Raw genomic sequence first — 23,929 nt, 5'->3', positions numbered from 1 at the left:
TTGAGCAAACAAAGCCCACATGGACATGCATGCTGTGGTGCTAAGTTTCTATTTACTGATTCCTTGCCACCATTAAAATGTTTAATAGGGGAAGCTTAAATGGAAAGGTATTTTCTGAGATATTTCTCTTGGCTCCCTGTCAGGAATAAAGAGGTTTTGAGGTATCGATCCAATGGCAGATCCTTAGCAAAGCTCTGGCAAAACCCCACAGCCTGAGCCAGGAGCATCCCCAGAGCAACAGGACGTGGTTTGCTGGAAAGAGGCAGCTCGTGGCATCAGCTGGGGATTTTCCTGCAAAGGAGTGGCAGGGATGGAGCCTGCAGAGTCTCCCAGCAGCAGTGGGGACATTCATCAGGCTCCCTGGCAGGGAAAACTGACAAGCCTCACCCAGAGGGAATTAATGAAGGCAGGATTTTCCACCACCTTCTCTAAAAATCTCTTCATTTCTCTGCTAGAACCTTCTAAAAAGGCAATGCTGGTAAAGTGGCATAAAAGGCCATTTTATTAAAAAATACATTACTGTTGGCTGTGTAACATTAAACTCCCCCATGGGATAACTTGCTTTCTTATTCTTGTGATTTTTCCACTGAAACTCGTTTTTTTAGAGTGCGATACAGAACACAGGAGAAACAGCAATGCCTATGGAAGGCATTGCCTGGGCTTATCCACTGCTTCCCAAAGGGTGCTGGACTCCTGTGTTTTAGAGAGGATAAAAAACCCACCCCACAGTGAATAAATGAAATAAATCAGTAAAGTTCTTCCTTCTGCCAGCAGATGAGGGTGCACAAACCCAGTGGGAGCTGCACCAAGGGCCCCTGACCCTCCTGTGAGGGTGCAGGGGAGCACTGGACCTCCCAGTGGCACGAGGATACAGATCCCTAAAACACATTTTGGGGTGCAGACACAGCATTTTTGTAGTGCATGGGAGGCAAACCTACCTGGCAGCAGCCTCTGTGGAAGCCTGGATTCTTTCTCCCAGGGTTTCCCCACAGAATTTGTCTCCCTCCTTCCCGTGATGGCATCTATCCCCATGGGCAGCACTGTGAGGAGCAGCAGGGAACATTACAACATCTTGGTAAACTGGGAACAAAAGCCAGGAAGAAGTCAGAGGGGAGGAAAGAGGCAAAGAGAGGGAGAATGCTGCCAGGAGAAGGGGGATGAATCTCTGAAAATGGACTCTGTTGCTGTGATGTATGCACAGGGATGGATTCTGAAAGAAAGGAGAGTAGCCAAACCCTCACAAGGATCCTCCCAAAATGTTCCTCTCGGACACAGCTGCATCTTTCAGGGAATAAAAAATGTCCTCCTGCAGCAGCCTGGAACAATTTTAATCCCCAAACAGCTATTTTGGGGAGGGGGAGGAACCTCAAAACCTGCAAGCCTTGCAACAGGTTCTGTTTGCAAACGCAGGCGAATCTGGAACATTAGCCTATTCCCTGTATCGAGCCTGCCGGCTGATTTGATTACTTCCCTGGAAACGCATGTGCAAATCGGGTTTGCAGCCTTCGGAGGGCACTGCCTTCCGCCGCGCCGGCTCCGGTGACTGATGCCAGCGTCTCGCTAATGCGATGTGCAGGAAGAGCCGGCGGTGCCCGCAGCTCGCGGCCGTAAATCCCTCCGTTCCCAAATGCAAAACACTGCCGTCGGAAATGCCTCACCCTGAAAAAATGTGTTAGCAACAATTCTATCGCTCAGATGAAGCGGGCTGAGGCACAGCCGCTCCTCTGCCGCGCACTTACCCGGATAGAAGGAGCCGATGATGGAAGATTGCGGGGGGAAAGGGCATCAAATTGAAAAGCCCCGGGGAGATGAATGGGAGATAAGGGAGAGAAAAACATTTACAGCCTGAAATGATTCCCCCTCCCGGAAAAACTTCCTTCTCTTCTCCCTGGGAAGCGCTCAAAGGAGAGCTGTGGTGCAGGCACCTTGGAGCAGGGGTAAATCTGATGGCAAGAATCCGAGCAGACAGTTAAGACTACACAAGTAAGCAAATTTATTTGAGGACAGAACAAATATCGTGGCAAACAACAATATGCAAATTCAGTTGAGAACAGGGGTAAATATCAGACTTTGTTTTCAAATCGATATAAAATATAGTCAGATTTCATTTTGTCCAAAAAGCAGTTCGCATGAGGGTGGGGGGTTGGAGGGGGTGGCCCTGTTCACGCCATCCGAGGTGGGTGTCACCTGGAAAACCTCAGGCCCGGGAATGATGCTGGGAGGAGACAGAGGCACCTTTGGGACTCAATTTCCACCTCCATTCTCCTTAAAAGCCAATTTTTGCTACAAAGCAAGGGGCAGGCTCATCCCCTCCAAGACCCTCAGTGCCCGCCCACCTATGTTTGGACCGAGCAGCCACAAGAATCCCAGCTGCTTTTTAGGGTTGGGCAGCTTTGAAGGCACCTGCACCTCCTCTTCCTCACTGGCTCCAGTGGCTGAGCCTGAAAAGCCAGCGAGGGAGCAGCTCACTGCAGATGCCAGAGGAGTGAACAGGGCAAAATCCCCTCCTAGGGTGAAGGTGCTGGCGAGCTGCTTTCTAGAAAAACCATCCTAAAAGAAAAGCAGACATAGAAAACATTAGATTGTCAATGAGGCTTTGAAACAAATTCAAGTTTATCCTTAATTTTTCTCATATGTGTGTGTGTGTGTGTGTGTGATACAAACAGACGAGAAAGACGTGGTGGACTTCAAGCTGGGGACGGGCATGTGGTCAGTTGGTGTCCGCAGGAGCACCATCAGATAGGGAGGAGTTAGCACCAGAGAGTTTGGAGGAGCCAACTGAGCACATGCAAAGTCCTTTGGGAACAACGGGGCAGTGGGGACACATGGAACAGTCCATTAGAAACAATACAAGGCAATTCATGAGTTTTCATACAGTACAATACAGTCACTGATCAATTAACCCTTTCAGTACAGTACATGACAAGTAACACTTTGCACCCTGTTAGCACTAGGAAAGGAGGGTTTGGGCTGCAGAGGGGTGGCTGCTGAGCTGGCCCTTCTGCCCTTGGATTTCAGGGACTGTGGATTGCTTTGGCCGCTTTCCCACCCCAGCTCAGACAGCCCGAGCCCAGCCTGGCTCCCGGGGGATGCACTGGTGGAGCACAGTGCCACCAGCCCATCCTCCCAAATCAGGGAATCCCAGAATCCCACAGTGGAAGGGACCTTACAAATCATCTAACTCCACCCTCCTTTTCACCAGACCAAGCTGCACAATGGCCCTGGTTTGGCCACGGGGATGGAAGAGCCACCCCACTCTGGCCTGTGGCAGCCACCAAAGTGATGAGAAAACCTCAAACTGACACTCCACCTGGCCACTTCTGGTGCCAAAACACGAAGAAAAGGGTTCAGGAGCTGCCCTCAGTCGGCCTCGAGCCAAAGCTGCTTCTTCCCTCAGGCATAGTGAGAACAGGGTCCATTGGAAAAGTGCTAAATTACAGTACATTGGCATTTCCATATGTCAACTATTGAACAGCAAAACAGATTGTTTGAAAACAGAATCGGTATCGTACAGTACGTTCACACTTAATTCTTCACCGTTTCTACACTTGTAACACATGCATTTTATTTCCATTAGTTTAATGCCAGTAGGACCAACATCCTCCAGAACAATGATCTAACATTAAACAAAAACTCCTAAGGAAAATATTAAGCATCACATAAAGTTTCAGGAGAAAACCTGTTAATTAGCATCACAAGGTACTCAGATTTACATTTAGGAGTTTTCATGCCATGACTTTAAAACACCTTTTGGTTAATATCCTGGGGGTGGGGAAAAACAAACCCAAAAAAACCAAACCAACCCAAAAAAAAATTTAAAAAAGAATGTTTTGGGAAGTAATCTATTTCTCTGAGTGTATACACACCCAGGGAGACAAGCACGAACACATGGGCCAGTGCATGGGTGTGTGCACAATTTTGTTTTGATAAACTTGACTCATTTCAAGGGCATTTTCATGGGTCCAAAAAGACTTTCAAGGAAACAAACTCTAAACTACTGAAGCAAATTAAAAAGTCTCTCTTGGAGGAACAGAAAAGGTTGGTAAAGCATTGCCTGTGTGCTGTTACAATGCACTTCCCACAAGCTATCTGAAAACCCAAACAACTAAAAATCCTTTTTTTCCACCTAAAAGGCCCTTCCAGAGCAAAAGGTGCTGTGCTAGGATTTGCATTCAGGCCTCAAATGTGACAGGCAGGAGAAAACACTTAATTCTACCTTCCCAAAGGATGAGATGCCATCTCCAAAGGACAAAAAACTACACCCAAGGGGGAAAAAAAGACAAAAAAATACCTGTTCCACATCCCCCTTTCTCCCAAGCTTATTTCCAAGGACTCAGTGAGAATGGTGGGCTTGCTGCGGGGGGGGGGGGATTTTCCAAATGGTTTGCCTTTATCCTGGTGACAGTGAGCAGGATGTGGGCTCTGAGTCACCAGGGTACTTTCTGAAAGGGCTGTTCCCTCAGCCACTATAATTCTGGGGGCTCAGACAGAGCAGCAGCATGGCCTGGTGCTATTTCTTTAAAGCTAAATTTGCAGGGATAATTTGGCTGGGGATGGGGGGGGGGGGTGAAGAAGAAAAAGAACCAACCCCACCCAAAATGCTGATTTTATTTCTGTTTCTACATCCGTGACAGAGGATGCAAGAGCATAATACTTGGGGTTGCTCAAGATTTGGGGTTTTTAACCGCCTCGGGTTCCCAATGAATATCCAAGCCCCTGAAGAAGGAAGCCAACAAAACCAGCCACTAAAACTGGAGCTGTTTAGGAAAACTCCTCCATCTGCTGCAACAGGGAAACCCAACACACCCATTTCTTTTTGCTGCTGAAGGTTATTTCCATGCTGGCCCCTTGCTAGCAGCAGTGAAGGAGAAGCCCTAATTCCCTTCTCTGCATTCTCACTGATCACGCTGCACTGGCAGGGTTTATCCATCAAGTGTCACCGGGGAGAAACTCCCATCACGGAGGATTGCCAGAGAAGGGTTTGGATTGACTGTGGGCTCATCAAGGATGATAAGCAGCAGTCCCAATTGTGGGTACCCTGGCATGAAGGGAACATGGGGCTCTCATACCCACCATGATTCATTTGCTGCTGTGGAAAACCCACAGGGGCTTTTATAGGAGCAAAACCTCACCAGGTGGTTGGGAGTGGGTGGTTTGGGGCAGCAAAACCCAGATTATTCAGCATCCCAGGGATCACCATTCCAAATCCTAGAGATTTCTGACTATGTTTCCTACTAACTCTACCCTGCTGCTTTCTTGCTGGCAAGGGAGCTCTGATCCCTGGCCTTCCATATGGAAATACCACAGGAATTTAACAGGAATAGCACATCTGAACTGCCTCTGAACATGAGAGCTGATCAACTCCTAACAACACTTTTCAAATCCAACAGCAAACCCCAGGGTTATTGTGCTCCATCTTTCAAATGGTCTGTAAATCTTTTTTACTTCAAAATGCCTTTTGCAGTTGAAGCCCACGACCAATCCCAACAGCACTTTCAGTGCAGGCACAATGATGGCTTTTATTGCAGTGGCTTGAGCACAGCCTTTATTGGCACCAGGCTCTCAGACTGGTTTGGCCTGCGCTGTCCCATGGACTCACCGGGGTCCCATACCAGACACAAGAGTTCCCGCTCCACTCAGTTCCAGGTGCCAAGAAGATGATCTTGCACCATCCCAATCCCTTTTGAGACTTCTCCTGCATCTTTGGTGTTTTTAAAAGCCATGCCCTTGGGTCTGCATGTGACCTCGAAGTTTACAACAACCACCACGTCTGCCTGTAGGTGTTGGTGCTGTCGTGTAAAACAAACTTGGATGGGTAAATTCCCTACTCTCAGGTGGCTAATGGATATGTAATGAAAATCAGGCACTGGACAGTGGTCCAACACACCTCAAAATTTTCTTCTGATGGCCCCTACATAATTAACACTGTGCCTAGGAGGGGAAATAGCTGGGGAAAAGAAGAGAGTTGAAAACTCAGTGCTAACAGTAGGTACAAAAGTGCAGTGCTCAGTTTAGTCTGAAGCAAAGTGACTGCTAGTACTTAAAGTGCTAGTCCCAGCATCGGTTTGGTTCAGTGTCCGAAACACGGGGGAAGGCGGGGACGCTACCCTGGGGGAAATTAAAAACAGACAGCACTGCAACTGCACATGCCACACCAAAAGTGCTTCAAATCACACCACGGCTCAGCTTGTGAACACACACGAGCAAACAACTGACACCTTTTAGGCTACTATAAAGAACAGCTCCATGAACTCCATCACTACGAACCCGCTCAGGAAGCAAGCGGTCACGGCGCACAGAAAACAAAGGACGAGCCCACTCCAAAACCAAGAGCCTTTAGGAACACTGACGAGCCTTTGCAACTAGGATACTCAAAGTCTAGCGAAAGCAGCCTTGCCCAGTGTCTGCAACAAGCTTGGCCGATGCTTATCATGCACTTTGCAGAGGCAGACTGCCTCCTCTTACACGCTATCTTACAGCTTAGCCTATTTACCTATTTACTTGTGGTCTGCTTCATTAATTGCAGCTTCCTGACCATGCATTAAGCTGGCTTGTTTCTCTTAACCACCCTACCTGCCAAAGGACAACGAACACAAGGACGAGACGATGAAGGCGGTCTGGTAAACACTGGTTTTCATGAGGAACAAAGCTCCAGAGAAGGACTTTGAATCAGCACGCTCCTGGGGAGAGGCTGGGAAAGGAGGATTCATCCCAACAGATGACAGGCATTCCCTTTTCCCTCGGTAAACACACACTTCCCACCAACTGCCCCATCACCCAGCCTGATCCCTCTTCACACAAAGCAGAACCTTTAGTTCTCACTGTGTTTCAGCAAGCACCCCAAAAAACTCACCACAGGACCACCAACTCTCCCAAGTGTTGTAGAAGGCAACATCTGGCTGTGTAACATCTGGTGCGTCCAAGGTGGATGTGGATCTTTTCTATGGAGAAAGCTCTTTTTAAGTCAAAAGTACTGAGTTGCTGGAGCTGGCAGGATCTGTGGGGGATGCTGCAGGTACAGCTGCAGACATGTTTCTCCTCAGAGACCTAGCACTAGGGAGATGCTTTTCCAGCAGCAGGGAACACTAATATCCCAGGAGTGAAAACAGAGCTACCAACTCACGTCACTTGTTTCCCTTACTGCCAGAAAGAGCTGGATTTAACAAAGAGCAAGGTTGTGCATACAGGGGATATCGATGCATACAACTGGAAAGAAAGGAAAAGATGTGGGAGCTGGAGAAGTGCAGTGTGATATGAGCAGTGCCCCGCAGTGAGGAGAGCAACAAGGTGCATGGTGGGGAAACACCACCACCATCTCAGTCCACCATCCAGACAAGAAACTTCTGGAATGATATATCCAGGGGAATGTACACAAGCATGTGGATGTGGCCATGACCCTGCCACCCAGCAAGGAACAAGTCCATCATGGGGGAAAAAGGGAAAAGCATGCCAGCCTTCCCTAAGTGATGCTGGAGCCTTGTGGAATTAAAAGCAATCACTGAGCAATAGACTGGGCAAAGAAGCACCTTCCAGGACTGTATTCCAGGAGTGATCCTGCAAGACTGGCACATCTCAGCATGTGCCATATGTAGGCACTGGGATCACATTTGGTTTAAGTAGCATTGACCTCAATGTTGAGACCAAACCCAAACACTGAAGGCATGGACAATTACCAGCCTGAAAACTCCCGTGCCAAAAGGACTCCTTTTCCAGGTCTTTTTATAACACGTTCTTTCCTGTCTTCCGATGGAAAGGATTTTTGGCAGATGATTTGGAAGTGGATAATAAATCTAATGCTAGGACACCGTGTCCAATTGCTCAGTAATTTCCTGCACGGCTCTCACCAGGAAGTTTACGCGTGGTGCTGCATTTCTGCGGCTTTAGTTTCTCCTACAGATACATTGTCATTGTGTGTGACACTCCTCATAATTCTGCCTCCACCTGGAGTGGCAACCCTGTTAAATTTTTAAAAAGAAAAGCTATTACAGGTTTTTAGGAGAAAAAGCTGTCTGCTTGCCCATGACCTCACCTTTAACCCAAGCTCCAGATTTTAAAGGCATTTATAAATGCCTTTAAAACTGCTCCAGCCGCTGATCTAGATTTTCACCTAAACATCCTCAGCAACTTTCCCAGTCTCCAAAAAACAACTGATTTGAAAGTTTATTAGGAGCAGTAATTTCTTTTTGGAGGCGGAGGCTTTTGCTGCATTGAAGGCTGCAGATATCTGTGCACTGGTTTTCAGTGGTGAATCAAGCGATTCCCAGACACAGCCTATTTCCAAGGAAAACACGAGCCCAGGCTGCTGGGTACCAGAGACACTACAGTGCAAACTGAAGATGTGGGGCCATTTTTAATTCTATGCTAATTATCGCAATAAAAACCAGATCCTGCAGCGGAAGACCCATTCTGGGAAGAAATAATCATCCATCTTTCCTAGCTGTAGCTGTGCTGCTGGAGAAGAAGCTTATTTACAAAATGGCAATCTCTAGGAAAAAGGCTGTTATCGTTGCCTGACAAAGCCATATATTCTGATACCTTCTGGGGGGCCCTGTCTGGAAAATTCCTCTTTGAAACCCAATGCCACAAACCTCAAATATGGAAGAACCCCGTCCTGTTCAACAAAAGGCAGCTGTAGGGCTAATGCAACCCACCGTGACACAGAAATGATGCTTGGAGATCCCTGCTTTGAAATCCCTGCTTTCGTTTTAGAGCAGGAAAATCATATGACCTCTAAATTATTTATATGTGAAAAGATGCTTTTAATAAAAGCATCAATGGTGTGTAAACAAAACCCAAATTCCTAAAGCAGACTTTCCACTTTTTGTATGGTTACTTAAATGTGGATGAGAAACATCCTTTTTCCCCCCTGGACAAAAACATCCATCGTGCAGGATGGCATGAAAATGCCCTTTTTTAGTATGCAGGAAACACAAGAAGCCAAATAAAGCCATGAACCTGCAGAGTGGTTGTGAAAGGGATGAAGAAAACCCAACCAAGCAGCAGGACTGCAATCTGTTCCTCTGCTCCCTGAAGAGCCTCTCACAGCAGATTGCAGTGCCAGACAATCTTAGGGAGATGGGAACCTGCACTTGGGTCCCAGCCAAGACACAATCTTCCTCCAAAAGCTGCTTGGTGCCACTACCTATGGAAAAGACTCTGCTCCACCTTCTCCATCCCTCCTAGCTGGGTATCCATGAGGCCTACATCCAGTATTCCCAGGCACGTTCCCAGGGAGCAGCAGAACAGCTCCGGTACGCCGCCCCGCCGCAATGATGGAGCCTGAAGACGGGAACATTGGACCACAGGGACAGCATGTTGAAAGCAAAACATTTTATTACCATCGGTTAAGCTTCATAATGCACGCTTATGAGTAACAGAGAGGTTATATGGAGATCACTTTGCTCCCTACCAACTGCAGCTTCTGGGATTAAATGTAGCAGCTGTTGAGCGGAGCGGAACGGGACCAGTGCAAAGAAAAGGAGAATAAAATACATTTGAAACGGTGGGGGGTAGCTTGGCAGAAAACAGGCCCCTGACTTGAAATTCAAAGAGAAAGGTGTGGTTTTTTGCTGCTGTACCAAAAGGCACAGTGACCTGGACAACAGCTGGTGACCAAGCACTGCTCTGGAAAGGTACCCCTGTAACTCAATACCCACCTCAGCAACCACCACCTGATATGGGCACTGCAGCTCCCACACAACGCAGGAATGTCAGAGTGGAACGCTTCTCCTTGGGGCCACAACTCCTCTGCAGTCCAGGATGCTGCAAAACCAGGAGCTCCTGACTAATCACACCCTCACAGGAAATTCTGGTGGCCATGGACCACCAGGAGGATGGATGACAACAGGACCTATCCTGAATACTGGATGGTTGATCTCATTCTGATATAGCTCAGCCACAGCATCCTGCAAGGCTCTCCTGGGGTTGACTCAGATGTGTGATTTTTCGCTTGTTTTCTGTCCACTCCCATGAAATGTTTTTGACAGTAAATGCCAGCCTGGGATGGTTTCTAAAGAACACAAGTTTCTTCCAGCAGAAATTGCCCCTTCAATCTAAGATCAAAAATCCGGTTATCTTTCCTAGAGGTCAGAGACCATAAAAAAGCTATTTTGGACCATTTGCTGAAGAGTCACTAACACACTTTACCAGCACCATCTTTTTTAAGCCCAAATTAGTTTACCTTCCAGCCAATCTTCCACAAGCAGCTTCAAATTGTATCAAACCCTATCCAGAGAAGCACTCTGCTTTCCCCTTTCCTGATATTACTGCTCTCATTTCACAATAGTTTCTGCATTCAGACAAAATTCAAAGGAGAAAATGCCTGCACTAGTGAAAGAGGACTCCGGTTATTGCTAGCACAAAGCTACCAATTTTTCTTCTTGCAAACAAACCACTTGGCTAGAAAGGTGGGAAGCTCTTGGAAGACTGAGAGCCTGGAGGAGGCTGGTTTTTAGGCTGAGGCAAGTGAAAAATCCCCATATTGTGCCCTCTTGCTTGTTTTGCACATCTTCAGCCTCGCTGAGAGGAAGAGGCTGGCGTGGGTTTTGAACAAGGAGAGAGAGCACCTCAAGGGCTATTGCAACAGCTCGAGGGCTGCAGAAGGGAGCAGGAGAGTGAACTTCCCTCTGTGAAGAGCCTGAGGAGCGAGGTTTAGGGAGGTTATCCCAGCTTTAGAAGGTGTCTCCTAAGAGCAGGAAAGAGGTGTGAAAAGCAACAGGTTAAAGTGCAGCTTGATGCTGCAGGCAGGAGTTAAGTGGGCACCACCTCTGCTTCCTGGTCTGGATTGGGGGTTTTCTTGGGATTTCACATCTATCAGCATAAAACACACACTGCCAAGCAGACAGTTTTAAGCTCTCTTTAAAAGAAAAGTCTCTGTAATATGCCTTCACCAAGGTAACCCACAGTAAAAAGCTGGCAGCATCCATGAAAATGTTCATCAGGTGACTGCAGCACCTTCCTCCTCTTTTTTAATTTCTTTTTTTAAAATAAGACAGCTAGAAGGAACTTATCAGTGGTTAGCTCAAAGGGTTACCCCTGGCAGCACTGAGGGATGACTGTGCTGACATCAGCAGTAAATGCTGCTCTGGAGAGGGGGCCGGGATGCAGCAGGATTACGTGCACACTGCATGCTGGCACACACTGATCCCAGGACAGACATGCCTCTGGGCTCTCCAGAGAGGATGCACCAGAGGCAGAAGAGGAAGGATGAAAGAGCTGGGCTCCTGTGGTATCCAGGAAAAAGCTGTTGGCAGCTTCCCTCTGAGCTGTAATAGGACACACAGTACCTGTGGGTGGTGGTCCCTTGCCTAGCTCAGGTGTCTGCTGCCACTTTGACCCAGGTGCTATGGGCAGGCTCTGGTGGTCCCTGGTCCTGGTGGCTCCCACTGCAGCAAGCGGAGTCAGTACAGGACTGTAAAAGAGAGACAGGAGCTTGGCAGAGGCACAGCTCTTATCTCCACATCTTCATGCTTTGCTGTGGGCACTCTCCTCCCACGTGCCTGAATTTACAAACCCACATCAAACCCCTGGGTCGATTCCCAAACTGATTTGGAAGCATTTGCTATTACACATGCAGAGAAAAGCGACTCTAATTACTCTTCACCCCATTTAAATGTCCCGGGGAGAATGAAATCCTGGCACTGCTCAAAGAAACCAAATTGAGGTTACACATAACAAAGGATCCAGGCATGCCATTGAGCCGTGGTGGGAAGGAAGAGCCTGAGCTCAGAGCAGCACTTGCAGCAGATGCAGCAAAGCTCATCCCTGGGGAAGCTGTCAGACATTGCCTACAAGCGAGATGGTGTGCGCCGGCTGCTCGGAGTCTGCCACCAGCACAGCTCCAGATCTGCCCCAGGGAACTGCTCCATGGAGCCCTCTCCACATGGGAGCCATCCCTGAGGGAATGGCTGGCTGCAGGGTTAAATAACTCCTGCTTTGCTGCAGCTTCACCCCAGGAATCTGCCCCAGTCCAGAGGTAACGTCTGCCAGAGCCCCACCAGCCATGCAGCAGCTGCAGAAGCACGTGAGAGCTGTGGAACAGGATCCCTGGAATAGCTGAGGCCAAAACACACCAAAACAGACAGGGAGCAAAACGACTGTCTGGGAAAAATATAGCCAGCTCCACATCTTTTTGTCCTACATTGGCTGCAGCAGCCAGCAAACGCACAGTGAAGGAGGGAACCAAGGCACATTCGGGCTTTGCACAACATTTCCAGAGGGATTCATAATGAAAGCTTAAGGAAAAGATGCTGAACTTGTAAGAAAAAAAGAGGTTTAGGGCCCTCAAGCCAGGTCATGAACAAGACACGAACTCTGTGATCGAGCAGGAAAAAGGGACAACACTAGCAGGATCAGGCACTGCCAGCAAAGTGAGAGGAGAATGTCCCTATGCACTCAGCCATATAAACACCTACAGGGGTTTCTGCCTGTGCTGCTTTAGTGACCTTGATGTTTGGCAACCAGATGGAGCAAGAAATGTAATGCCAGCTTAAAGGATATGCTCTGAGGTAAGAGGCACAGAAGTTTGGCTCACCTTGTGAAACAGTGCCTATTCTCAGCTTACTGGTAAACATTTCAGCCAGAAAATTCTTTCCCTAATTTTACCACGATGGGGGAGATTATTAAAAAGGCTTAAATTAAAAAACTTCATCACTTACTACAGGGATGTGCTCATAAACTGAGTTGTTGAATCTAGGATAAATGCTACTGCCAAGAACTAGATGATACCCTTGCCCTCTGTTCTTGGCTGTCAGTAGCCTCTGCTCACCCCTGATAGGATATCTACCTGGGAAAAACTCTTTTCAAAGTGCCACCAGCACAATGCTCCACTTTTCAAACACTCTGCCATGCTTATTGGAGGCTCGGGAGAAAGACTGTCCTTGGAGGCCACTCAGTTCCCTCACAGATTCCTGTTCTAGGCAGCCCTATAGAGATCTCAGAAGTGTTCCAACATCTAGGAGGAAAGAACAAGCAGCGTGGTGAAGACAACCCAAACAGAAAACCCATCTACCTGCTGACTGCACACTGAGCTGCACTTACTACAGAGCAGTGCTCCATCACCTCCCTCTCAGAGCCTAAGGTCTCTGGCCTTAGATTCCCCCTGCCAGCTTCCTTTTCCATCAGGTACCTCCCAACCAGGCAGCAGCACAGCAGCCTCCTCCGTGCCCAAAGCAAAAGTGACAATTTGCAAAACAGCCACAGGTCCAGGGGGAACGTGCAGAGACAGAGCAGCTCCTGCTCAGCACCAGTTGCCAAGGGAAGCAGTGGGAGCACTGCCAAGGCCAGGCTGGGCTCACTCCCTGGGAGCCCTGAGCTTTGCTCTTGTGCTCAAAGCCGGCGGGGTCGCTGCTGCCAGCACACAATGTGCTCCAGATCCCCCCTGGACATGGAACAGCAGGGATAATTGATTTATGTTCAAAATACCAGGGCTGCATCGGCACACCCAGCCTTTTCCCTAGGAAGAGGAGGGAAGAAATAGCTGCCTGACACATGTGCCCCTCTGGAAGCTGCTAGGATGAATATACATCATACATTCATGTGCAGTGGTGGCACTGTGGGACAGCAGGAGCTTGTCTCTCCTTGGACCTACACAGAACTCCCAGATCTCCTCACACTAAAAATGTTACTGAGGGAAAGTTCATGCCAGTATTTCTGTGATTCTTGACACACTATCCTAGGAGATTTAGGAATCTAAGGGAAAACCTGTATTTCCAAACATGCTGGCACAGGGAGCTTATATTGTCATTTATTGTGCTTTCCCTACATTTGTGTTTGAACAGACTCATCAGAAAGCAACAAGAACATGACCAGGGCTAAAAATTACCCCATGTGGAAGGTTCTGTATTTCCTTTGGAAAGGATGCAGAAGAGACCTGACAACAGCCTTTAATTATATGTAAGAGCTGCAGCAGAGAAGAAACCAAACTGTTTTTATAACTCCTCTGGAGAGCATGACCTGTAAGGCAGAGAGCAATAGAATAAGTTGAAAGCAAGGGACATGGACTGGACAGCAGGAAAAGTATCTGACAGGAAATAGGGTGAAATAGCTTAGGGAGGGAGTGTCGAGCTGGGAGTATCCAGCATGAGAGATTTAAAAGAACAGATTTTTTCCAGGTTGTTCAACTTGGGAAAAATATGAATGCTGTTTGCTCTGTACCCGGCCCTGAAATGCACATTAGAGGCATCCTTGCACTTGGCAAATTCAAGTTTAGAGTCAGGTAGGTTCCAAACCTTCCAAACACTACATTTCACCCCAAATTTCTCCCTGTCTTGCTTCCGGATACCATCAGTATTGATCAGCATCAGACCATCACAAGAACTCTTGCACTGCTTTGAGGTAGGAAGGTGTCATCCACCCCCTTTTAGTGGTGGAGAACAGGCACAGGCAGGATAAAGCCAAAACAATCCCATCTCCATTATCAGGAGGCCCAGCTCCACACACTGACAGCTTTCCCATAGTCCAGACAATTACTCCAGCACTTCACTGGTTCAAAGCACAGCTTTCAACAGCTGTTGACACCGACCCCTGATGCACCTCAGCCCTCAGAGTGGCAGGCCCAGGAAAGCAAAGGCGGTACAAGTGGTGATCATCCTCAGAGTCTTGTTAGAAACCACACAAAACCCTTTGCAAAGGCATGAGATTGTTCTTGAAAGCCACTTTTGTTCTACTCTGATCCACTCCAGACTTCACCAACTCCTTTCCTTGGAAATGGAAAAGAGCAGCTGCCCCACGGATACACACAACACTCCATCACTCATTTCTGGAGCGGGAGGCAGCCGATGTGGAGCAAGGCTCTGGTGAAAAGCACACACAAGCATCCAGGCACCAGCAAACCTTACAGGCCACCAACAACTGAGTTCTCCTCTGAGCTTCTGTCTGTATTCCTGGGCAAGCCCAGCAAGAGCCCAGCCACGTGAGCCTCCGAGAGCGAGCTGTAAAAGCAGTAACTCCACCCATTGGACACACTTGGCCCCGGTGGGATGGTTGGCAAGGTTAGACACTTGCAGAGCGTGTTACTGATCCCAAAGAGGAAGGAGAACCAGCCCAAGAGAACCACCCTGGTCCCCAGGGAGTACAGCATTAGGATCCAGGCTCTGTGTCTCCTTCCCCAGCTCTGTGGGACTCCAGTGCTGAAGGTGCTGCCTATTCCTCCTACTAGGGATACAACCATCACCATGCTCTATGATTCCCTGGAGCACGCATCCTGTCCTCGCTTCCCTCCGCCCCCTCCTGCCTTTTTGTTCCTCTGCCTTGGTGAGAAGCACTTATCTCTGCTCTTACTCCCCCTCTCCCTCTGCATTGTGCCAACAACATGTGCTCCCAACAAGCCAACAAGAACCAGATGGGAATACTTGTAAGAGCCTGGGGTTAACCCGTGTCTTTTATCCCACATACTCTCTGCTGTTTTGAAATGCAGATTCTATTGCAGTGTAAAGATTTAAGGTTAGTAGTAGAGTATGTTGATATTGCTTGTGAAACCCATCTCGTTCCTATGGCACGCTGATCATCTCCAATACGGGAAACAGAACAGACAGATAGTCTGTTTAATGTCTCCAAGGGAAGGACCTATTGGAAACAGGGGGGAAATGAGTATTTGCAATATGCCCGTGCATATCTATCTCTAATACTCTTCTCTCCCTCGCCTCTGCATTCATTTGTGCCCACATATGAATTGACAGATGTTGTGCCAGTGGGGCTGGGCACGAAGCCTCAGCTCTCTCCGGCTGCCAGCAGCCGCCACCGAGGGCCATCTCTGCCTCCAATTAATCTCTGCATGGCAAACGATCAGGACCAAGAGCAAATGCAAACTCCCGCCTGCCGGATGGATTTCCTCCACTGTGGTAAGAAATCCATCCGATTGTCTGTGTGTCCAACCAACACCTCCAGGGCAGGAGCAGTTACCCCTCACAGTTTAATACTGGTGTGTTGGATGGCTCTAAAACCCCCAAAAAGACAGAATATGCCTCTTCAAGTTTCGGCTCTGTGCAGAGCTAGCAATTTCCATGTGGCACTCCAAGCGTTTCTGTGCAGCCTAGCAATTAAGAAGATGAATTAGCAAGTCGTTAATGACGGTTTTACTGGGGGGGGCAGCCAGGCCCCTGGAGGCCAGGCTAGTAGGAACACCACCACATTCCCCACACGTGAGAAAGCCAGCAGGCACCTGCACCTTTCCAGAAGTTGGTGCACACGAGAGAGCCCCGAGGCTGCGGGTCCGGGTTCCGCGTGATGCCTCCCTCCGCACGGGGAGGGAGCGATCCAATTACATCCATCACAGAAATGCCAAAACGACATCCGCCTTATAAAACCTCAATTTACGCTCTGACATTTCTGGAAAACCAATTTTTAATCCATGTCATCTATCAGGAGTTCTTGATATTTTACTTCACCTCAATGCTTTATATATACTGTTGCCTTTATTGAGGTGCAGGTGGGGAACTGAACACAGGCTGACAAAATATTAGGAAGAAAAATTGATGTCAGCCCATGAAGGCTTCCGCAGGTTTTGGAGGAACAGAACAGCAAAAGATCTGGCTTTAGCTTTTTCCAAATCCCCCAAATCCAGAAGCACCTTCTCCCCTAGCTGGGGCTCTTTTCCTGTGGCCATGACAGCCTCGCTTGGGTGTAGCTTATGGTGCAGCCTTTATATGCACTCCTTCTTGAATAAACTCTTAATTTCAAACACAACCTTTACATGAAAGCAAAGGAAGGAAAAGGTGAATTTTAGACATCACATCATGTTAAATCATTAAAAATAAAGGGCAACTTAATTTTGGAGTAAGCAGCATAGAAAATTAAACAGAAGGTCTAATTTTCTTCAGGAATTCTTTAATAAATTGCATATATCTAGTGTATGTACAGCAAAAGTGGGAATGCCATGAAACTGAAAAAGCTTATTAGATAATTTTTGACCTGGTGCAAAATCTGCCCAGTGAAAATACACAATAATAAACTCCTTTCTACTATAAAAATTACTAGAATTGGAAAACAAGACTGCAAGTCACGCAAGCAGAAGGCTTCCTAACCACCAGCAGCTCACTTCCCTGGGAGTTTAGGTCACTTCAATAGGCCATAGGGGAAAAAAAATGATGCAATTATCAGACTAGGACATTTGTAGCTGAAAAAAAAAAGTGCTGACATTGATTTTGATAATTGCTCGGGGGTTCTTTTTTGTACAAAGGACGTGATTATAATACTTCTGCTTGGGATTTTATGAACATGGCAGTACAGATTTGCAGAGCCAGGGGTTGTAAAATGGCACACAGACATGACGTGGCTGGCAGCTGCCTCTTTACAGCTCTCACCTCTCCTCAATGACGCCTCCAAGGAAGAGCTTTGCCTTCTTTTAACTACGCTTCCCCTTGCTGCCCTGCTGAAAACCTACAGGATTCTTCCGAGGGCTGCGGCCAGGAGCTCACACTCAGCCCGATTGGAATAACGTGTTTATCCAGACCGGTGGTGGGAGCAGACGTCCCCCCCTCAGACTGCACTTCAGATAAATAAGGTTATTTCGCTACGAGCTACTACAGGCTACAATATACTCACATAAATATAGTAATGCCTATACGTGGATATGAATCGGTATATATCGGATACAGATAAGAAACACTAACGACGACGAGTAGATACCAATAACCACTGCAGCTTCTCGCTGGGTAAAGTCCACCGTCCATCCAGGCTGCACGCAGGGAGCCCACGAGGAAGGGTTCTGCCCTCTCCACACCAGTGCAAAATGCTTCCCAACCCTTCCATAGCTCTGTACTTTACCAGGAAAGCCGGCTCCGTGGGCCGCACCCAACACAACGTTCCCCCATCTGCAAGGCAGGGGAAGCCCCCCAGCCCCTTCCATCTGGGATAAGCTTTGCAGGGACCACCCCGCCTTTGGCGCCAGCAGCAGGGAAAGCCAGGTACGGGGCAGCTGCTGGACTTGGTTTTGTCAAGACTACAAGAGCAAAGCTCGGCTTTAAGCCTTGATAGCAACATGGGGGGCCCAGTTTGCGGAAGGGGTGAGGTGCCGCTGCGACGGCGGAGCTGAAGGCGCTCAGCAGCTCTGCAACATTGCAATGTAAAAAACCAAATCATCATCCCACTCTTGGTGGTTTGAGAGGATCCTCAATACAGTGCCTGTCCTCCTCTAACACACGAGCAGAGCTGGACTGAGCAGGATCAACAGGTCTCTAACAGATAGGTGTGCATGCAGGAGACGGCTTCTCTCGGCATTAGACTACGTTACCAAAGCATCCCCTTACCGGAGCGGGAGCAGAAATGTGCTCCTAGCATTATTTACACAATATAAAGTGCATTAGGATTTAATAATTCAACTGACAGACTTTCTGCCGGGACCATAGAATTTTGAAACAGAGGTGAGGGCTTGAATAGGAAATTCTCTCATGAGAAAAAGAGGTTCAGACCGGTGCTCTTCACCCTGTCCTCCTAAGGATTGTTTTTGGCCGTTCTTTCTAGTGCAAATAAGCTTGTGTTTTCTCAAGTTTAAGGGACATGGCAGTTTCAGGGCGTCAGGAACAAACACTTAAAACACATCAGGCATTCACCGTTCCAGAGCTTTCTCGCTGGGCCCTCCTGGGCACCAGCAGCCCGAGCGGTCACTGCTCTGGGAAGCTGAGGACGCACTGCCAAAAATACAAAGGAACCCGTTTCCGAATCTCACCATTCAAGTCTTGCATTGCTACACTCCGAGTGCATCCCTACTGCTCTCCAGCCCAACATCCGCTTCCCATCGCCTGGAGAGCCGTCCTCCCCCAACCCAACACCGGTGCTTCCCGTGGCAATGGAAACCCAGAGCTGCTGCTCTACCCATGAGAGATCGGCAATGAACGTGAAGATCCCGAGCCAGGTTTGGATACTAAGGTGCAGCCTGTGCCAGGGGAGTAAATACATGAGCGGATCCTATGGGATACCTGCATGCCAGAACCAAGGCTGGCCGTCGCTGGATTCCTGGGTGACATTTACAAGAAACTAACGGCATTGGAAGGCCAATTCACTAACAAAAGAAAAAGAGTTTTTTTTAAAAACGGGCAGCAAGAAGGAAAGCAATTTTGCATCCTTTTTTGCATCTTATAAAATGGTGAAGAAAACATCTCTTTCCAATCATGAGTAATTTCCTCACCAATGCTACAGGAACACAGGGAAGGCAGTAGCACTTACAACACACTCAGCCACTTAGGCTAATTCCAACCCAGGAGCTTTTACGATCCCTTGAGGCAGAGGTGGGCAGGGATGGGAGATGCCGAGCACACACAGGGAAGGAGAGCATAAAAAGTTCGTACATTCATAGCTCCGGTTTGTTGGACTAGAAGTGAATTTTTTTACCTCAGGCACTGTGACGGGCAGCAGCAGTCAGCGATGCGCTAATGTACGCATCAACGACTCATTCACTAAATTCTGGTTTCACACCATAACAGGATGTGGAGTTCTTTTAACGTGGGGTTTGGTGGGGTTATTTTTTTAATTGACCTGTTAAAACCATTGGGACGAAAGCCGCGAGAGCGCTGATGAACCAGGACCCCGCACAACGCCCGCTGATTCATCATGGTCCACTGGCTGTTCGAGTGATGGAGTGAGGAACCTCTTCCAGGTTTGAAAAGGGACCTGAAAGAGCAACCTATGGAGAAAGGGATGGGAGTTTTTGACACTAAGCCAAAGGCTTGGTTGCTGTAACTGCTATATATGGTTTTAAAGGGGGAATCACCTAAAACAGTGAAATTAACTTTCTTACTTCTTGTCACAACTGTAACATTTTCCTAAAGGTTCTTTGGTGACTTTGGTGCAAGCTGTTATTTTTTTTCTTTTTTTTTTCTTTTTTTAAAATTAAAACAGATTAACTAGTTTTAGTTCCCAAACTAAAATCCAGATTATCCTCTTGGTTCCCAACCCTGTCTCCCCAACCTTTCTCATTATGACATTAACAGGCAACAGCATTTGGATTGAGCGTGGCCATGCAGTGTGCAGGTGGCTCCAGACTCAGAGTGGTGAACAGTCTTGGTTGGAGATAAAGATGTTTCTCAAAAGGTTAAAAAGTAAAAAAGGTCATGGCTGCATGGAAAAACAGCTGGTCCACATGCACACTAGGCCACTCTGTAATGAAACAATTTGAGTGATTACAAATATCTGATCAGACATGGTAAAGCCTGCTTAAAACAATCTTAAAGGTGAGCAACGCACTACTAGAAGTACCTGGAGCTCAGTCAAACTCCCGCTGGTTCAGGGGGAAGAAGCTGGTTGCCCAAAGGCTGGGCAAGCCTCTTATCCTATAAATATTCATGTTTTAAGAAACACAGAACCTTTCATCAACCTCCCAACCAGGTAATTGCACACATTCTCCCTCCAGGCAGAGAGTTAATATCACAAGATTTAAAATTACATCACAAAGACTCCAGGATGACAGCAAAACCTTGGGGCAGGCAGGCGAGATCGGGACTGGAGCAGCTCAAGGACAGCTCCAGCTCCGAGCTGGGGGGGAAGGTGGTGATGGCAGGGCACGGATGTTGTCTCCCCAGCACCACCCACAACCAGCACAACAGAAAAACCAATGGGGCATCCACCACAGCTTCCAAAATGCGCCACGAGCGAGTGTGACAGAGATGCCTTTCTACACGAATCCAGTGGCGCACCCAACACCCCAAAGGTCTTCCCATGGCAGGAGGAGGAAAACACCCAAAGGCTTTCCTCGCCCAGGTCACATCCCGAACCACGTCAATCTGGGAGAGGAGCCGGGAGCCTCGGCCACGGCATTCCTTCCACCTCCCAACACCCGCTCCACACCTAATACAAAAATACCTTCTGAAATTTTGGACAAAATGCGTTAAAAATAAAATAAAAAAAAAAGATCACCAGCCTCTAAGGGGCAGAACATGGAGATGAGGAGTGGTTATCATTCACTGCCAATAATTCAGGAGGCTGAGCACTCTGCTGTCCTGGGGTACTCAGGTGATCTGGTCAGCACAAAACTACGGGATGAACGACAGCTCTTCTGCCCTTCACTGGCATGTGACTGAGGTCTGATGGGTTATCAGGACTTTACCCATAAACAGACTATCATTTCCAACTCAACAACCAGGAGATGTCAACTTTTAAACCTCTCTCCCTCCTCACACACAGACCAGAGATTCACGTGGAGCCGATTTTTGCCATAAATGCTCTACAACAGTGCTGCTTGGCCTTCAGACCGGGCACGGGCAGAAGCCAGTCCTGAAAAACTGGTGATAAGCAGAAACTGATACATTTCATGGTAAGGTTCAGGGCAGGGGTACTTTTGTATCGTGTTTAAGTGCAACACAAGCCTTTTCTAGACTATTTAAAGGTCAGGGTGTCGGATTTTGTTTGTGCTGATACTCATACTTCCACAGTCTCCAACACTCGAAGCAGCTGACTCATATGGACTTGGGAGGTTGGTCCTTTTCTAAGACACACGGAGATGTTTTGGGCATAGTTTAACGTGATAGCCAGACTCCTATAACATTATATACTGGAGTTACCAAGAACTACCAGAAAAGGACTTTACAAAAAACTGGGGCAACTTGGAATTACTATAGGTCAGTCCCTCTCACCAATTTCTGCTTGCTTTGTTTGGTTAATCGTCCAATGCACTCTATTCCAGACCCTCTTGCTCTTCACCACTGTCCCCTCTGGCATCCATTCTTTTCTCTTTATGGCTGTTGTAAATTCTCCTCATCTCTTCTTCGTACTTGATAAAATTTTCCCCGAACCGTGTCCACGCTTTGTAGGGAACTGTGATGGTGTTACGGTAGGGCGGCCTCACCTCACTTACCTTCAGGAAGATGCCGTACCTGTTGGATCCCACGTCAAAGTAGAAGCGCTTGTTGTCCACTCGGAAGGAGGTGCCCTCGGGCAGCTCCGGGGGCTCCTCACCTCCCCCCCGGCGATCTTCTATGTCCCCCTCACCATACTCTTCAATCAGCTGCACCAAAGCATCCCTGAACTCGATCATGCCTTGCGCCGGCAGGACGATCGTCTGCTCCTGTCCCAAGCCATGGCCGAAGTAGCCCATCATGCCAGGTCCCCTGCTCATGGTCTGCCTAATCCGCAGGAAGCGCCCGCGCTGGTTCTCCTTCAGGTCCAGGTAGTACTTCCTGTTGTCCCTCTCGATGTACTCCGTTTTGAGGACGCTGTGAGGGGGCTCTTCGGAGCCCACGGAGGCCGGGGGTGAGGGCGGTGGGTGCTGCGGCCGCCTCCGGGGATGCTGATCCTTGTCATTGCTGTGCTCGTGCCGGTGCCCATGGCCGCCCTTCAGGCCCAGGTGGGCGTAGTGCTCGATGAAGTCCCCCAGGCAGTCCTTCAGCTCGGCGGCCACCGACAGGGAGAGGGTCAGCTTGCTCTTCCTGATGTTGTCCTGCCTGCCCCTTCCTATCCAGACCTCGGCGATCTTCAGGAAGCGGCCACGGGAGCTCTGCTTCACATCCAGATAAAACCGCTTCTTTTGGATGTCCACCCTCTTGGAGGCCAGCTCCTGGATCTCCATGCAGCTCCCCTGGGAGGAGGCCGGGTAGTGGTACTGCTGCTGGGACTGGGAATAAATGTTCCTGTGCAGGCCAGAGCCTCCCAGGTTCCTTCCTCCTCCTCCTCCTCTCCCTCTTTCCATCTTTACCGATCAGCTGGAAACAATACACAACAGAGACACAGATAACAACATCAGCACCAGGGGCCTGCTCAGCTCCTCGGCGGCGGCTCCGCTCGGCGCCGCTCTCCCTACAAAGGCTCCTGCATCCCTCTCCGCTGCCACTGGCACGCAGCATAGCAGCCCGAGGATCCCGGGCGCTCTTCCCCTCCCGTGCTCCGGCTGCCGGACAAGGGAGCCCCGATTCTAGTGGCACTCCCCGGCAACACTCCCTGCCCTGCAGCCCACCTGTCCTGCCTTGTGGTGCCACAGACCCTCCAGCTACCCCACGGGGGTGGGTTATGGTGCCCTGTTTCGGGGAGCACTCACCCCTCTCCCCGGGCTGCGGCTCCCCTCTGCAGGGTCTATCCCCGAGCCGCTGCCTTCCCCCTCCATCACCCCCTCTGCTCTTCCTCCCAGGGCACGGGGGCTGCACTGGGGTTTCCTCCAGCACTGCCCTCCTGTCCCCCGCTACCCACGGAGCCCCCCCGCCACTGCATATCCTGCCCCAGTGCCCTCCAGCCTCCAGTTCCTTCCCCCGGTAGTGCCCCAGTGCCCCTCTGGCCCCTCACGGCCCCAGTACCGGCCCTTGGTGCCCTAAGAGCCCTCTAGCACTGCCCCCGGTAGTGCTCCCCTAGCCCCCAGCGCCCCACTACTGCGCCCCAGTGCTCCCCATCACTGCACCTCCAGCCCCAGCGCTCCCATAACTTCACCCCTTGCCCCCCAGCGCCCCAAAAGTGCCGCCCGGCGCTCCCAGTACTGCCCCCAACGCCCCAAAAGTGCCCCCAGCGCTGCCAGCGCCGCCCCCGAGCGCCCCCAGTGTCCCCCGGCACAGCATCTCCGGCCCCATCACTGCCCCCCGCAGCCCCGCGGCCCCTCCGTGGCCCCCGGAGCCGCGCTCCCCACGCCCGGTCACTCACCCCGCAGCGCCCATCGCCGCCGCTGCCCTTCAGCCGCCGCCGCCGCCACCGCCCGCAGCCGGCGGCCCCGCCGCCCCCCCCCCTGCCGCGCAGAGCCACGGGCTGGCGCTCCCCCGCCGCCCGCTCCGCCCCGGCCCTCCCCGGCCCGCCCCGGCCCCGCCCGGCCGAGATCGGCGGCGGCGGCGGCAGCGCGGGGGGCGCCGGGGGGTGCGCGGCCCTTACGACGGCGAGACTACAACACCCACAGTGCCCCGCGGCCGCCGCGGTACCGTGCGTGCGCGTCACCTCGGGTAACCCGAACCGAGGCGGGGCGCCATCAGTGGCGTATTTAGGGCGCGACGCGGGGTGACGCGTAATGTGCGCTCGGGCTCCGTGAGGG

General features: G+C 49.7%; 1 protein-coding gene across 2 annotated transcripts; it reads right to left on the bottom strand.

Moving 5' to 3' along the window:
- Nucleotides 1-1,969: 1,969 nt before the first annotated feature.
- PURG (purine rich element binding protein G) lies at nucleotides 1,970-23,607 on the bottom strand. Of its 2 annotated transcripts, XM_058803712.1 has the most exons (3): nucleotides 23,551-23,607; nucleotides 21,785-22,628; nucleotides 1,970-2,550 (listed from the first exon to the last, which is right to left on the bottom strand). In XM_058803712.1, exons 2-3 carry the CDS (start codon nucleotides 22,613-22,615, stop codon nucleotides 2,284-2,286), a joined length of 1,098 nt encoding a protein of 365 aa, XP_058659695.1. In that variant the 5' UTR covers nucleotides 22,616-22,628; nucleotides 23,551-23,607; the 3' UTR covers nucleotides 1,970-2,283. The 2 variants fall into 2 exon arrangements, with proteins under 2 accessions (XP_058659695.1, XP_058659696.1); XM_058803713.1 differs by lacking the exon at nucleotides 1,970-2,550 and having other exon boundaries at nucleotides 21,503-22,628.
- Between the last annotated feature and the right edge of the window lie 322 nt (nucleotides 23,608-23,929).

Source organism: Ammospiza caudacuta, chromosome 4, assembly GCF_027887145.1.
Source record: "Ammospiza caudacuta isolate bAmmCau1 chromosome 4, bAmmCau1.pri, whole genome shotgun sequence".
In the NCBI taxonomy this organism is placed as follows: Eukaryota; Metazoa; Chordata; class Aves; order Passeriformes; family Passerellidae; genus Ammospiza; species Ammospiza caudacuta.
This window is presented reverse-complemented; position numbering and strand designations above follow the sequence as displayed.